At 44.6% G+C, this 17614-nt stretch overlaps 1 protein-coding gene across 1 annotated transcript; it reads right to left on the bottom strand.

Annotated features, from left to right (window-relative positions):
- Positions 1–6781: 6781 nt before the first annotated feature.
- Positions 6782–10007, bottom strand: LOC100517287 (PRAME family member 27-like). The gene is made up of 3 exons (XM_084965694.1): positions 9700–10007; positions 8340–8918; positions 6782–7355 (listed from the first exon to the last, which is right to left on the bottom strand). Exons 1-3 carry the CDS (start codon positions 9984–9986, stop codon positions 6782–6784), a joined length of 1440 nt encoding a protein of 479 aa, XP_084821820.1. The 5' UTR covers positions 9987–10007.
- Positions 10008–17614: the final 7607 nt, after the last annotated feature.

Below are 17614 nucleotides of genomic sequence, written 5' to 3'. Positions count from 1 at the left end.
TAAGTTTGGCAATATGTATATAGGAATTCCTGTTGTGGTGCAGCAAAAATGAATCTGACTAGTATCCATGAAGATGCAAGTGTGATCCTTGGCCTTGCTCAGTGGGTTAAGGATACGGTGTTGCTGTGAGCTATGGTGTAGGTCGCAGATGCAGCTGGGATCCCTCAGTACTGTGGCTGTGGTGCAGGCTGGCGACTGTAGCTCTGATTCGACCCCTAGCCTGGGAACTTCCATATGTCACAATCACAGCCCTAAAAAAAGGGGAAAAAAAAAATCCTTGCTGTGGCCCAGGTTTCATTCCTGCCTAGGAACTTCTGAAGGCCATGGGTTTAGCAAAAAATTTTAAAAATATACAAAAGTTTTATGCTTTCAGGGAGGGGTTATGTCAATGAGGAATTGACATTATTATCATTACAACTCCTGTTTCTCATATCAGGGAAGACTTGTATATCATGTCTTGACATCAGCATGTCAGAAGGTACAATGTTATATATTGTATATACAATGTACCTGTTATGTATTGTATACAACTCATAGTTGGCCCACTCCATCCTCAGTTCAACACTCTCAGAATCAGCCAGCTACAGATGCTGTAGAACTCTGTTTACTGTGGAAAGGTATCTGTGGGTAAGCGAACCTGAGCAGTTCAATTGCATGTTGTTGGAGAGTTGCGTGTATGTGTAGAGACAGATATGCATTATTGGGAGAGGCCTGCACAGCTATAGAGGCTGGGGAGTCCCACATTCGGTTGTCTGGAAGCCAGAGAACTAGCAAAGCCAGTGGTGTAAGTCCAGCCACGTCTTAAGGCTGGAAAGCAGTGGAACTGAGGGTGTAGCTCCAAGTCAAAGCTGAAGACCTGAGAACCAGGGGACCACCGGTGTTCATCCAGGAGTCTCAAGGTCAAGAGTCAGAAGCTCCAATGGTCATGAGCAAGAAGAGAGAGGAGAGCATTTGCCCTACCTGTTCCATTCAGGCCCCCACAGGGTAGGACCAGGCCATTCCCATTGTCGAGTGTCTTCACCCAGTCTACTGATTCCAGTCTGATCTCTTCCAGAAATGCCCTTACAGATCCTCCCAGAATTAATGTGTGACCTGCTGTCCGGGCATGCCGTCCCACAGTGAGGCTGACACACCAAGTTTACCATCACAGTGGCCGTAAACAAAGCGCACGGAAATGGAGGCTCCCTGCTAAGGATCCAGATGCTGGGATCCTTGACTCGGAGGAGGGAAGGGACATGTGCTGACGGGATCTGAGGCAAGAGTGTCAGTTTCCCCTACAACGAGAATAGTGATGCACCCTCAGTTTAGGGAATTTTAATGGGATCCAATGAGATGACAGTGGTTGAAAGCTTGGCCCTGGAGCTAGCACAGAGTAAGTGCTCAAATAAAAGGACCTTTTTATTCTTTCCCCCCCTAGTGGACACAACCCTTATCTTCATCTCTCTAGCTTACCCTTGGGTCCTTATAACAGGGACGACAGCAAAACTCAGGACCTGAAATGAGACTCGGCTTTTTCATGGGGCCATCATTGAATCCTATTCGCCTAAGCTGCTCAAGCAGCCAGTGCAAGGAGCGGGTAGGGGCAACTGAATTCATCTCTAGTGATAGATATTCTGAGATATTCTGAGCCTCAGGTCTCCTAGGCCATCTGTTGATAGATCAGATCAGGGGATTTAAATTAATTTTGCAAGCAGGAGTATAATGTTCAGTATTTTAAAAATTTTGCTTTTTCATAAATGCTATTACAGTATAAATATTTTCTGCAGTGATTTATTGAAATATTAAAATACAAAATTTCTTTGAAAATTATAAACAGAATTAAAGTTATAAAGGTAATTAGTATTTAAATTTTTTAAAAATTATTTATTTATTTAAATTATTTTAAAAATTATACTGACTTTACAATATTGTGCCAATTTCTGCTGTACATCAAAGTGATCCATATATGTGTATATTCTTTTATATGTTCTTTTTCTCACATCATGCATATATATATGTTCTTTTTCTCATATCATCGGCCCTCATGTTTTATCCTAAGAGATTTTATATAGTTCCCTGTGCTATACAGTAGGCTCTAATTGTTTATCCATTCTAAATGTAATAGTTTGCATGGGATTAATAGGTAATTAGTATTTTTAAAGAATACATGGGAGGAAATTTATTGCTGGCCGGAGGTTAAACTTTAAGGATGTCACTGCTGTATTTTTGGGTTTGATCCCTAGGCTGGCGACTTCTGCATGCCTTGGAAAGGGCAAAAAAGAAATGTACATGAGTATTTTTTAAAATGTTTAACTTGGCTGGAGTTCCCGTCATGGCTCAGTGGTTAACGAATCCGACTACGAAACATGAGTTTGCAGGTTCGATCCCTGGCCTTGCTCAGTGGGTTAGGGATCCGGCGTTGCTGTGAGCTGTGGTGTAGGTTGCAGATGCGGCTTGGATCCCGCATTGCTGTGGCTGTGGCGTAGGCCGCTGGCTACAGCTCTGATTTGACCCCTAGCCTGGTAACCTCCATATGCCAAGGGAACGGCCCAAGAAATGGCAAAAAGACAAAAAAATAAAAAATAAAAAAATAAAACGTTTAACTTGGCTTAAAGGTCAATAAACAAGAACTGTTTTTTCTAATTTTTTTATTTTTTCTTTGTCTTTTTCTAGGGCTGTACCTGCGGCATATGGAGGTTCCCAGGCTAGGGGTCTAATTGGAGCTGCAGCCGCAAGCTTATGCCAGAGCTACCGCAAAGTCAGATCAGAGCTGCATCTTTGACCTACACCATAGCTCACAGCTACGCCAGATCCTTAAACTACTGAGCAAGGCCAGGGATCGAACCCAAATCCTCATGGTTCCCAGTTGGATTTGTTAACCACTGAGTCACAATGGGAAATCCAAGAAAAAAAATTTTTTTTAATATATAGAGCCCTATAATTTTAGAGCTGAAAGGCTTGCAATGATATTTTATAAAGCAGACTTTGCTTTTAAGAGCAGCTTTAGATTCACAGCAAAATAAGACAGAAAGTACGAAGAGTTTCCACCCAACTCCTAGAAATCAGGTGAGTGAGGACAGGGCACTTTGGATTGAGATTAGTCCTTGGAAGAGCATGTCCACTAACCAAAAATGAACAATCTCTGTTGAGAAATATGTCCTTCCTGAGCATTGCAGCCCAGAAAAGTCGCCTCTCAGCTCTGAGGAGCTTCTCCAAAGAGTTAAGGGAGGAGGCAGACATACAGACACCTTTGCTAAAAGAAAACAAAATTAGAAAAACATCAAAAGATTCCTGCCTGTGACAATACTGATACATCTCATGTTCATGATTTTCATGCCTTTCTATGTATGGAAAAATGCAAGAGTCTGGGCTTATTGAAGGCATTCCTTTGCTCTGCTTCCTAACTATTTTATTTTATTTTATTTTATTTTATTTAGAGTATAGTGGATTTACTATTGTGTCAATTTCTGCTGTACAGCATAGTGACCCAGTCATATGTATATATATATATATATATATATATATACACACACACACACACACACACATACATACATTCTTTTTCTCATACTATGTTCCATCATATTCTACTGTAGTAGATTGGATAGAGTCCCTTGTGCTATACAGTAGGACCTCATTGCTTAACCATTCTAAATGCAATGGGAGTCCCTGAAGAGACAATTGGTGTTGTGGCTGTGGTGTAGACTGGCAGGTGCAGCTCCGATTCGACCCCTAGCCTGGGAAGTTTCATATGCCTTGGGTGCGGGCCCCCACTGCGTAAAAAGAAAGAAAGAAGACACACACAGAAGTGTAGGAATGCCTAAGATGCAGGGGAACCTGAAAGAACATGCCCACATGTCCTCCCGGGAATGTTTAAAGGCACTAGAAGTGGAGAACAGGAAGGCTGGAAGGGGAAATGGAGCTGGAGGTAAGCAAGGCAGAGAGAGAAGAAGAGGGCAAGGGAGTACCCGATGTCAGGAATGTGACCATGTCGGGCATGTGACATAAAGGCACAGGTGGGCAGTCTGAGTGTTGCCTAAATTCTGAGACTGTGTTTTCATTCTGTGTTCAATGTGGATCTCAAAGCTGTTTTCATTCCATGTTCAATGTGGATCTTAAAGCATCCCAACTGATCTGCTCTCTCCCCATAAGAGGTGCAAACTGCGGATTTGAGGAATACTGGACAGTACTTCTGGAGCATGTGGTCAGGAGACAAGGACCACGTGTCCTCAAGCTCCCTGATGGCACCAGTGACTGAGGACAGTTCATGGAAAGAACAGCCCTTGGCTCCCTTGGAGGTGTTCTACTCCCCTTACTTCAGCTTTTTCCTTTTTTCCTTTCTGCATTTGGAGAGCTTGGTCTCTGCTACGTGGAAGGTGCACATATGGTGTACATTCGGCTGCCATTCAAATAGACTGGGATTCTGGCATTCCCATTGTAGCTGCCATTCAAATAGACTGGGATTCTGGCGTTCCCACTGTAGCTCAGTGGTTAACGAATCCGACTAAGAACCATGAGGTTGCAGGTTCAATCCCTGGCTTTGTCAGTGGGTTAAGGATCCAGCATTGCTGTGAGATGTGGTGCAGGTTGCAGACACGGCTCGGATGCCGCGATGCTGTGACTGTGGGGTGGGCTGGTAACTGCAGCTCTGATTGGACCCCTAGCCTGGGAACCTCCATATGCCGTGGGTGCAGCCCTAGAAAAGACCAAAAAAAAAAAAAATGAAAAAAACAAACAAACAAAAAACACCCAGACTGCAAACCTTTATTTATGGACTCAACTTCACTTCAATGGTTCTTACACATGCTAATCTTCATCTTTGTTCTCAGAAAATCTTTCCTCTTACTCTACCACCTACAACAAGTTGACAAAGTATATCTTTGTAAACAAAGATGAAGCATTTATCTTTTTTTTCTCTCTACCTGATCCCTCCAGAGTTTGGCTCCTGCTCTTAAATCCTCTGCGAACTTGCTGGTTTACTGTAACCAGATTACACCTCACTCTACAAATCATTCTTTAATTCGTTCTCTCTTGCTGTTTTCAAATTATTTATGCCTTGTGCCTCTCTCTGCTGTACTATGAACTGATTAATGTTACTAGTTTTATAACTTATATCTCATCTACTTTGTAAGATTGACTCCAGTATTACCCCATGTTCAACCAGGCTTCTGACCTAAATGATGACAGTTAAACATCTGGAGGCAATCAATAATGTCTATGACTCTACACAGAATATTTGCAATAGTGCAAGTCTACAAATGCGAAGAATAAGGGAACATATTTGCTGGATCATAATAGGCTGCTAAGACAGAAGAGCCAGGGAATTTTTAGTAAACAGTACTACGAGATCTGTAGTTGGTTGAATATGACGTTTTGGAACTGAGGATACAGATGTCTGACTATATGCTGTATACAACAGCTATTTTCTTATGAATCCTGATGTGCTGATGTCAAAACATGCTATACTACTCTACCCTAATAGGGAGGAGAAGGAGGCGTTAAGAGAATAAAGTGCATCTCTTATTGATAGCCTAGCTTACCTACGAAAGGTGTAATTTTTAAATGTGGTATAAAAACAGTAAAACCAGGAGTTCCCATCTTGGTGCAGCGGAAACGAATCTGACTAGGAACCATGAGGTTGCAGGTTCAATCTCTGGCCTCAGCTCAGTGGGTTAAGGATCCAGGGTTGCCATGAGCTGTGGTGTAGGTCGCAGACATGGCTCAGATCCTGCATTGCTGTGGCTCTGGCAGGCTGGCAGCAACAGCTCTGATTAGACCCCTAGCCTGGGAACCTCCATATGCCTCAGGTGCAGCCCTATAGACAAAAGACAAAAGACAAAAAAAAAAAAAAAAAAAAAAAGAACCAACAAAAAACAGTAAAGCCATTCATTCCTATATGATTTTATATGTTGATAAAAGGAACGTCCATGTGGCACAATGGAATGGATGGCGTCTTGAGAGCTCTGGGACACAGGTTCAATCCCTGGAACAGTGGGTTAAGGATCTGGCATTGCTGCAGCTGCGGTGTAGGTTGCAACTGTGTCTCGAACCTGATCCCTGGCCAGAAAACTCCATATGCTGCAGGGCAGCTGAAAAAAGAAGGGGAAAAAAAAAAAAAAGGACCGTGTCTGTCTTTGGCAGCCACAAGCAGATAAATTCAAAAAGGAACACATCCCACCCATGACATGCATGGGGTTGGGGAAGACGCACACAGTCTGGCTAAGCTCTCACAGTAATAGCTCATTGACTGTTGACCACTGTGTATATTCTTGTTGTTTGTATTAACCCACTGAACAGTCACAAAAATAAGTAAGACGTAAGATGTGACTCAGAAAAAAGAACTGTGGTAACAAAGAGTTTGGAATTGGAGACAAGTGTGTGTCTTTTTTTTTCCGCCATCAGTAACTAGAGATTCCTGAGATGTAAACACAGAAAACAAGATAATATGTTAAGGAGGACAGCAGTTCACTTACAAGAGGGTCTATTTATTTATGACCATTTCTCACAATCATCCATCTAAGGAAAACTCTAACCTGTGTCTCAAGTCTGAATCCCACTCCAAATTCCAAATATTTGGGGTTATGTTTCTGACTCTTATAGACAGGTGTCTCCAAAGGTTCCATCAAATCCCCAAGTCAACCTTCCCATCTGCATCCCTGCCCCCTGCTGGAGCCCATTTCCTTGTCATTCACCCTCAGCTGAAAGTCTAAACCATGGGTCTCGATTCCCTTTATGATGAGCCTACATCCAAGGTTTCACTCACCTAGCACCCAGAAGAAAAGCTTTTGATAGAAGCAACCAACTAGGTAAGGATAGTACAGCAGTGTATAATGGGCACTGAGTGATCACATGTGTCATTTCCACAGTGAGGACAGGGGCTGGAGCTAAGCCAGATGGTCCTGGGGCGTCCCAAGTCTCTCAGAATTTTCAACACCTCAACCTGAAGCTGGGCAAGTCTCTCTGGGTGGAGAACCCTGTGAGAGCTGTAACTCTCACGAGGGGCAGGATAAAGTTCTAGATCTAAAACAGGCAGCCCATCCGTATGATGCAGCAGCCTCTCTATGACAACCATGGAGAGGAGATTCCCACACAGGCTGAAGGACCTGAGCTCTGAGCAGCAGCTCAGGGCAGGCAGAATGGCTTCGAGTTGGGAGTCTCTGATCCCACACAGATCTAAGTCCAGTGTCTGCAGGGTGGCTGCCACTTTCTCCAGCAGAACACGAAGAGGCTCAAGATTAAATTCAGTCAGCATGACACCGCTTAGATCCAGGCCATGTAGCTGACAGATGTTTGGGCACTGGGACAGATGCATCACGTCTTCTTCCGTTAGCAGGCAGTGAGTTATTGAAAGGCTTTGCAAGGGGGTCTTCAGGCACCTGGGGAGAAACACAATTAGGTTTGGGAAGTTGGGGTACAGGTGAGAGACAAATGCAAGGTGAGAGACAAATGATTTGCCCAAAGCCAAAGTGGTTCTGATCATATGGTTTATCTGAGTCAATACCCAGAATGCCCAGTTGCATTTTAAGCTGAATCCTTTCACTTTTACTGTGTGATGGAGACAATTTCACAAATCTTTGAAAGTGCTCTCTTCTCATCGGTCAAGCAGAGTACAACATCCTTCACTTCCTAATGAAGACAATGGCATGTCTAGAACATGCTTGGAGGAGAGCCGAACACTGTCTCAATAAAGAATGAGCACTGTTGAAGTTAATGTTGGGAGGTGAGATTAAAAGATTCTTTCAATTCAGATTACTTTGGCCCCTATTTTGGACCTAGGTACCTGTATCTTCTTGAGTCTTTCAAGTGATGTGCTTAAAAACCTAACCTGAGCAAGATCCCACAAAATCAGCTGCCAGTCTACAGGGGCTCATTTTCATGCCTGCATCTTCTGCAAACCATCTACAACTTCTAAGTATCCTTTTGGTTCCAGCTCCCTTACCATCATCTCCAGAATCATGCCTTTGCCGTATGTTAATTTACTTTATCTGGAGCATAGAACAATCTTTTACAGACGGAGGCTTTAAGATAGGCACATTGTGTGTGGTCATAAACTTGGTAAGCACAGTTTTCTTTAGACAAACTGTGGTTTTTGTCTTCTCAATGCCCCTTCATTTACCAGTTCTCTGAAGACATCTGAACATGTCTTCCTAAAGAAGAAATCACGCACCCACCTCAGTACCCCCTAAATTACAGTTTCCAAGTATGGTGTCCTTTTCCAGAGCTTTGATCCCACTTTGTCCCACACCTTAATTTCTGTGCTTATGTGATACTGCACTGAGGGGTAAAGAAGCCAATGAGACAATACATTTGAGGCTCTATTATTGTGTTCACTATCCCTTAGCCAGTGATGCCACCCTCACCTGAGCATCTGGTTTAGGTGGCCTTCCAAAAAGGACGGAGATTCCATACAGAGGTCCTGGAGGTGGTGCAGCCTAAGGAACTGAGAGGTAAATTGAGCAACATGCTGCTGCTCTTGCTCCTGCTCCTCAAAAGGAGACACGTGGACGTGGGAGAGGAAGATTCTCTGAACATTGCGCATCTTGCTCAGATGAGGAGCGTGCAAAGCCAGGGTGGACAGCTGCCAGGTGCAATTCACTTCCAACTCCTGGACACAGTCCAGCTGCACCATACTCAGGATGTTCTTAATATTTTCCTTGGACATTGAAATAACCTTCAGCTTCTTACAGCACAGGTGGATAGACTCTTTCCTCTGTTCCACCCACCTGAGGAGGTAAGTGAGAAATTCATCCATGGTCCTCTTCGTGAAGTGAAGTTCTATGAACAACTCCAAGGGAGCCAAGGGCTGCTCTGTCCTTGACCTGTCCTCAGCCACTGGTGCCAGAGGTGAGCTGGAGCGCACATGGGCTCTGGCTCCAGACCACATTCTCCAGAAATTCTGGTCAGTATTCCTTAAATCCAGAATCTGTAGTTTGCATCTCCTATGGGGAAAAAGCAGATGGGCTGGGATGCTTTAAGATCCACACCGAGGAGTTCCCGTCGTGGCGCAGTGGTTAACGAGTCCGACTAGGAACCATGAGGTTGCGGGTTCGGTCCCTGCCCTTGCTCAGTGGGTTAAGGATCCGGTGTTGCCGTGAGCTGTGGTGTAGGTTGCAGACACGGCTCAGATCCTGCGTTGCTGTGGCTCTGGCGCAGGTGGGTGGCTACAGCTCCGATTGGACCCCTAACCTGGGAACCTCCATATGCCGTGGGAGCGGCCCAAAGAAATAGCAAAAAGACAAAAAATAAATAAATAAATAAATAAATAAAATAAAATAAAATAAAATAAGTAAAATGTATATTAAAAAAAAAAAGATCCACGCTGAACAAAACCACAGTCCCAGAATTGAGGCAACACTCTGACTTCCCACCTGTGCTTTTATTTACATCCCTGACATCATCTGCTGCCTTGTCAGCTTCTTCCCTCTTGGCCTCACTTCCTTTTATCTCCTTTTCCCCTTCCGTCTTTTCTGGTTCTCCACTGCTAGTACATTTCAGCATCATTGGAAGCAGGTCATGTTCTTTCAGGCTTCCGTCTTAGAGACTCCTACATTTCCAGAAGACATTTCCCAGAGTGAACTCTGCAGTGGCTGGAGCCTCTGAGCTTCTTCATTTGCACTATCAGAAGCCTCTGGTACACCCCTTGATCATTCAGTCTCCCTGACCCCAGCAGTATCTTTAGAAACACCTAGGACCCTACCAGGTTACCTAGATCAGACTCACCTAGGGCAATCCTTCTGGGCAAGCAGGATATCAAGTCCATCCAACACTGCTTGTAAGGTTCCTACATGAGGCTTCGGCATCAGGCCCCCCAGAGGCAGGCGGACAAAGGGCCAGGCTTGCACCATGGCCTTCAGGGTCTCCCTGTGATTCCCATAGAAGGCCTCCATGAACAGTGGGGGGAAGAGCTCCGTGGGCAGATACTCCAGAGCAGCGATGGCTGAGGCCTCGATCCTCAGCAAGCTTCTTGCTGCCAAGTCCAGCAGTCTGGGTGGTGTCTGGATACTCATCCTGACTCAGCTTCTGAAGGAATCCTGTGGAAACCTACAAGGGACAAGACCTCCTCCTCAGGCCAAACAGCCTTTGTTTTTCCTCACCCTTCAGAGGAACTAACTCAGGGTCAAAGTCACTGCTTTGGCAGTGGTGGAAGAGACTCAGTTTACCCAAATTCCACATTAGGTTCAGCGGGCACGAAACCACAGCTCTGCTGCTTCTGGCATTAGAACAAGCATCGCTCTAGTACACTTAAGAGGAAATATCCACCAGTAGCCTAGCCATTTCCATTTGCTTCTTTGCTTAATTATTTCCTAATGGGAAGTGGGTACCATGAGCCTGATAGCTGACCCCAATTTTTTTTTGGGGGGGTGGGATAAAATTCTCAGACCTTCACTTAATGACATAAAACTATGAAAATAAGAGCAGGGGGCACAGGGGCCAGCACAGCCTCCATCCTCAGCTACCACAGGTAACCTGACTGAAAAGGTTAAGGAGATAACCCTAAGACAATAGCCATTTGTGCACAAGATAAATATTTTAAAGGTTTTGTTGGTGGGGGGATTGTTTGTTTGTTTTTGCTTTTGAGGGCTGCACTGGCGGCACATGAAGGTTCTTAGGCCAGGGTCCAATCAGAGCTACAGCTGCCAGCCCACACCACAGCCACAGCAACACAGGATCCAAGTCTCATCTACAACCTACACCACAGCTCACGACACCGCTGGATCCTTCCTTCACCCCCTGAGCAACCTCATGGTTATTAGTCAGATTCATTTTCACTGCACCACAATGGGAACTCCAAAAACCAAATATTTTATTTATTTATTTATTTATTTATTTATTGGTCTTTTTTTTTTTGTCTTTTTGCTATTTCTTGGGCCGCTCCCACGGCATATGGAGGTTCCGAGGCTAGGGGTCCAATCGGAGCTGTAGCCACCCACCTACGCCAGAGCCACAGCAACGCGGGATCCGAGCCGCGTCTGCAACCTACACCACAGTCATAGCAATGCCAGATCCTTAACCCACTGAGCGAGGCCAGGGATTGAACCTGCAACCTCATGGTTCCTAGTCGGATTGTTTCTGCTGCGCCACAACAGGAACTCCCCAAACTAAATATTTTATCTTATTTGTCTTTTTGCTATTTCTTTGGGCCGCTCCCGCGGCATATGGAAGTTCCCAGGCTAGGGGTCTAATCAGAGCTGTAGCCCCCGGCCTATGCCAGAGCCACAGCAACGCAGGATCCGAGCCATGTCTGCAACCTACACCACAGCTCACGGCAACGCCGGATCCTTAACCCACTGAGCAAGGCCAGGGATCGAACCCACAACCTCATGGTTCCTAGTCAGATTCGTTAACCACTGCACCACGACGGGAACTCCCCCAAACTAAATATTTTAAATATCAAGAAATATAATTCCAAAGTTAGATTTTTTTTTCATTTAAAAAATCTGGTTAAGATATTTTAAAATGTTATAAATCAAAGTGTTGATAAAAATGTTTAGGATTAAGGCCAAACTGAACTTATAGACTAAACCAAAGCCTTAAATCTATTCTTTCTGAAAAGGAAGAACAAGGATGGCTCTCCAGGCCATCCCTAGCTGCATGCCATCATTCAAGACCAGCTTAACATAAATAAAATCATGGTGTCCTTAACAGATTGGTAACCTACCAGCTCTGATGTGGTTGGTGGGATGCTGAGACCTCAGACCTGGTGGGGAATCCAGGTGGTGACTCCAGAGGAAGAACAGTCTGCATCTTTTCTTTGCTGTCTGAGGATTTTATAGACCTTTCTAATCACACCCTCCCCCTTTCCAACTGCAAACTTCTAATCAGAAATCTATACCTAACTAGATTCCAGATGGTCCATCAGATTAATCCTGATCAGATTTTTGTCTTTCCTCAAATGAATTGATGGAATCAGATTCATTCAAGAAGGACAAAAATGGCCTGGGGTGGTGGAGGGGGGGTGCATAGGAGTCACAGCATTATTCTTGGATTCACTCCACAGGCATTAATTGAGTTTTGCTAATATGAGCAGTTGCATTCCTGGGTGTGAGACAGGTTAGGCTTAATTTGTTCCTGATGTGGGAGAAAGAAGGAAGGAAAGAAAGAGAAAAGAAGGAAGGAAGGAAGGAAGGAAGGAAGGAAGGAAGGAAGGAAGGAAGGAAGGAAGGAAGGGAGGGAGGGAGGGAGGGAGGGAGGGAGAGAGAAAAAGAAAGAAAGAAAGAAAGAAAGAAAGAGAGAAAGAAAGAGAGAAAGAAAGAAAGAAAAAGGAGGGTGTTCCTGTTGGGGTGCAGTGGGAATGAACCCAACCAGTATCCATGAGCATGCTGGTTTACTCACTGGGTTAAGGATCTGGCATTGCCATGAGCCGTGGTGTGGGTTGCAGATGCAGAATCGTATCCTGTGATTCTGTGGCTTGGTGTAGGCTGGCAGCTGTTAGCTCTGATTTGAACCCTAGCCTGGGAATTCCATATGCTGCAGGTGAAGCCCTGTTGCCGGAGGCCAGCTCCGGCGGCCAGGGAGTGTACACTTTTTCCCAAAGGAGAGGGGCGGATATCGGCTTTTGCAATGGAGACAGCCTCTTTGTCCCTTTTTTCAGGGCACTGTACTGCTCAAATTTTAATGGCAAAAGTGGTAGATTATACAGACAGTTTTTCACTACAGATTACATCATAGTGTTAAAAGTACATTGGTTAACTTTTACATGGTACAGCAGCTATACATCACGTTCTAACATCTTTGTCTTAACTAAATTTAGTGAGTACAATTTAAGGGCAATTAGGTACAATACATCATGTGGAAAGGAGGAGACCCAGTACAAATCATCCCATGGCCAGCAAGTCTCCACAAGTTGAAGAGGTCACGGACACAAGAATTGGGCATTCACAAATCTTGTTTTTAGACTGGGGCTTATCTTTAAAGCGTTATGGCAAGGAGACAGTGTAAGAAAATATAAACCAACTTAACTAGCTATCACTTAAAAGCTTCTATAACTCATAGCTAGGTGTCTTTTGATCAAGAGTAATATATGTTTAACTTCTATGATCCTCATTAAAATCCTAACTCTAAAGTTTACTGTATAACTAGTTAGTAGATCAACACTATGTTTTAATTAAGTTGGATTTAAATAGGGGAAAGTCCTTCAGGATGAAATTCTTCTTATATTATTGTCATAATTCTGTTAAATCACAAATCACCACAGGAAAATAAGAATGGAAAATAAGAATAATAAGCAAATAATCAGGAAAGACTGAGGAAAACTGAATAACAAATAAAACAACAGGATAGACTAGGTCACCTGAGAAACAATCCATGTTCTTCAGCGCAAACATGGAAATTGCTTTCCCAGGAAAGCCCCAATTCTTCCCCATAAACATCAAAATGAGAGCTGAAACCTGAGGCCTGCCCTCGGCTTTTACCGTTCAGGCAGGCTTTTTATCCTGACCAGAAGCCCACCTTCGGCATGGACCATTCAGGTGAGCTCCCTTCCTTGGTTAGGAACTTGCCTTCAGGTTTTTCTGCCATCAGGCAAGGTCCTTTTTTTTGAGTCCTTGCATCTCCTTGGCTCCCCGCAAAGCCCTAAAAAGAAAGAAAAAGTGGGGGGAGAGAGAAAGAAAGAGAGAGAGGGAGGGAGGGAGGAAGGAAGGAAGAATGGAAGAAAGGCAGGCAGGCAGGCAAAAAAGAAGAAAGGAACAAAGAACCAAAGGCATTATTGTTGGGAAATCTTTGGCCAGATGAAAATAATCAAAATGTCCCAGATTTAAAAGAGCTTCCTGAAGACAGCGATGTCTTTCCCAAAGGAAACCACACGAGTCCCTGCATGAAGTTCCCACTGAGTGTTATGTTGATAACATAGTAGCGCATGAGCCAATTCAGGGAGCAAGGAAATGACACTCCAGGCCCAAGTGAAAGTTTCTCTGAATGCGGTCAGGTTACAATCACACTGAGAAGTAAGGATGGGGCCTGGGGATAGTGCAGTGGGACATTCATAAAAGGACCCGGTGAATGACACAAACTAAAATTTTTCCCCCCTTTTTGGTAGTAAACAGATTAAAAGATTTTTCTCTGGGTGGAGTTTAGAAATTAAAAGGGAGTAACTAAGAGGAGACAGTGTAACCTTTGACCCCTTTCTTCCCAGAAAGATGGGATCGACTCTGCAAAGTGGTTTTAAAACACTAAATCTGAGAATGTTAGTACAGTAAGACACCCAGCCCTCAGGGGAATTCGGAACATTTCTGAGTTTGAGAGCCACTGAGGGTGGGTGCTCTGAGCTCTTTGGGAACTTGGAGCCAGAGGAGAAATAAAGGTGAGAGAATCACACATAAGCTGGTCCTCATATTGCCAGCTGCTGCCAGGAGATGCTTTCTTTAAGGCTTTTCCCAGAAGATGCTCCCCAGATGCCAATTAGCTCCAGCCATTTTCCAGGGGCCTTGGGAACCCAATCATAATCCCTTTCCAACAATAGTTAGTGTTCCCTCAAACTTAGATAAGTTCAAAACAGGATCTGATGAAAGCATGCCACTAGGCACAGAAATAAAATTCTTTTCTTCTCGTCATATTAAGCACAATTCACACGTTCCAACCCCTTTTCCTCCTTGCTCCTGTCAGATCATGAAGTATCTGTCCACAGCAGACACATTTCAGCTGCTCAGCCTGGGGCGCACCTGACTCCTGATTCGAAGGCAGTTTACTTCTTTGGGTGATGTTGGGAGCATACTGTCTAGATCTTGTGAAGGTATATCCTTTACTCTTTCTTGAGGGGACCTCTCTTGGGTTATATTGGTTTGAGTCATTATTATTAGGGTTTTGTTTTGTTTTGGTTTGGTTTTTTTTTTTTTGTCTTTTCTAGGGCCACACTCGTGGCATATGGAGAGGTTCCCAGGCTAGAGGTCTAATCGGAGATGTTGCTGCCGGCCTACACCACAGCCACAGCAACTCGGGATCCAAGCCACATCTGCGACCTATACCACAGCTCACGGCAACACCGGAACCTTAACCCACTGAACAAGGCCAGGGATCAAACCCACAACCTCATGTTTTGTAGTCGGATTCGTTAACCACTGCGCCACGATGGAAACTCCAAGAACTCCCTTTTCTTAAAGGCTACACCTGCAGCACATCCTGGGCCAGGTTCAAATCCGAACAGCTTACAGCATCGCCAGATCTTTAACCTACTGAGCCAGCTCAGAGATCAAACTGATACCCTCACAGAGACAACTCCGGGTCCTTAACCTGCTGAGCCACAATGAGAAATACAAGAAACCACATATTTTCAAACAAACAAAGAACTGGTTTTGGAAGCCATATTTTGGGTCTCAGTTTTACCTCAAGGTGTCTCACAGATGTTGATGAAGACATTAGGAAAATTAATGTTAATTAGGCTAACAGGGAAATAAGAAAAAATTTAAGGGAAATTCTAGAGACTTCTTCCTAACAAGTTGGGAATTTTGAGGGTTTTATCCCAAATATAAAAATCTTTAATTGTTATTAAGAAATGAAACAAGGAGTTCCTGTCGTGGCGCAGTGGTTAACGAATCCGACAAGGAACCATGAGGTTGCGGGTTCGGTCCCTGCCCTTGCTCAGTGGGTTAACGATCCGGCGTTGCCGTGAGTTGTGGTGTAGGTTGCAGACGCGGCTCGGATCCCGCGTTGCTGTGGCTCTGGTGTAGGCCGGTGGCTACGGCTCCGATTCGACCCCTAGCCTGGGAACCTCCATATGCCGCGGAAGCAGCCCAAGAGATAGCAACAACAGCAACAACAACAACAACAACAACAAAAGACAAAAGACAAAAAAAAAAAAAAGAAAAAAAGAAATGAAACAAGAGCGTTCCCATCATGGCTCAGTAGCAACGAACCCGGCTAGGATCCATGAGGATACAGGTTTGATCCCTGACCTCCCTTAGTGGGTTAAGGATCCTGCATTGCATAGAGCTATGGTGTAGGTTACTGACATGGCTTGGACCCCATGTTGCTGTGGCTGTGGTATAGGCTGGCAGCTATGGCTCCGATTCAACTCCTAGCCTGGGAACATTCATATGCTGCAGGTGTGGCCCTAAAAAAAAATACAAAAAAAAAATCAAAAAGGCTGCCCAGAATGATGCTAAAACATTAATTCTGTGTATGTCTGGAGGGTGATTAACTCTGGAATCAGAAGAGTGAAGACAGCTGCCCTAATCAAATATATGGGACATTGTCCAATCCCTTGGGGCCTGAATCAAACAAGCAGAGCAAAGTCCCTCCTTCTCTCCCTTCTTGCCCGTGGACATCAAAGCTTCTGGCTCTTGAGACTTAAGATTCTGGAATGACATCGCTGGTCCCCTGGTACTTAAGTCGTTGGCCACAGACTTGGAGTTACACCACCCGCTCACCAGTTTTCAGCCTTAAGCCTCAATGTGGCTTGTGCCCATGACTTTGCTGGTGCTCCAGGTTACAGATAGCAGACTGGAGGACTTTGCAGCCTCTGTTACCATGTAAGACTCTTTTCATAATACATCCCCTCTAATATATACCTAGGTATGCCAGTGACCCTGGAAACACTGGTTTGAAAGGCTCAAGTTCATTTATACACAGATATTTTCCAAGAGTAAATAGAGTTCTACAGGATCTTCGGTTGATGGAATCCAAGGAGATGGACCTGAGGATAGGGAGGGCAGAGTGTAAGTTACATGAGAATTTTTTTTTTTTTTGTCTTTTTGTCTTTTGTTGTTGTTGTTGTTGTTGTTGCTATTTCTTGGGCCACTCCTGCGGCATATGGAGGTTCCCAGGCTAGGGGTTGAATCAGAGCTGTAGCCACCGGCCTACGCCAGAGCCACAGCAACTCGGGATCCGAGCCGCGTCTGCAACCTACACCACAGCTCACGGCAACGCCAGATCGTTAACCCACTGAGCAAGGGCAGGGACCAAACCCGAAACCTCATGGTTCCTCGTCGGATTCGTTAACCACTGCGCCACGACGGGAACTCCTACATGAGAATTTTTGATGGAGCAGGGGGGAGCATCCCTAACTCACACATTGTCCAATCAGCTGTTCCCTATTGGTTACTCAGGAAAACTGAACAGTGTCTTACCACAGGCAAGGAGGCCGCATACACCCACAGTTCTTTTGTTATACATCCTTATTATGTGATGTCAAAAAGTACTATACTCACTTGAGGAAGAAAGGACGTGTTATGGAAATAATGTCAATCTCTCTTTCACATGGCCTACCCCTAAAAGGATATACTTTTTCATGTGACTGGAAATACTAAAATCATGTTCAATGCTTAAACTGTTTCAGTAATTCGCTAAAAGTTATTTTGGTGTCTTTATTGGCCAAAACTAGATTTCAAGAAGGAAGAGTACCTAACATTGATAGGCATGGGTTGGTTAGGATAAGAGTCTCCAGTTCACCAGCAGTATGAATGAAACCTTCCCAAACTAGGGGCTATGCTTTGGGCAGAGAAGCCCATTCCCGGCACACTCAAAGGCCAGGAACTGAGAAGGATGGACCCCCCATGAGAACCATGGGGATGCTCTTATCCAGGTTCATGGCCTGATGAGGCAGTGAGGACACAAGAGCTCTTCACCCCAGTGGCTCACTGGTCCTTGTGTTCCCCCTGCACTGTGCTTTAGCCCACAGAACAGCCACAGAAATAAGTAATGA

The sequence above is a fragment of the Sus scrofa genome, chromosome 6 (genome assembly GCF_054392235.1).
Source record: "Sus scrofa isolate SSC_HxYL_T2T_F1_AM1 chromosome 6, Sscrofa_HxYL_maternal_Yorkshire_Landrace_v2.0, whole genome shotgun sequence".
Classification (NCBI taxonomy): domain Eukaryota; kingdom Metazoa; phylum Chordata; class Mammalia; order Artiodactyla; family Suidae; genus Sus; species Sus scrofa.
Note: the sequence above shows the minus strand (reverse complement) of the source record. Positions and strands in the feature narration are given on the sequence as shown.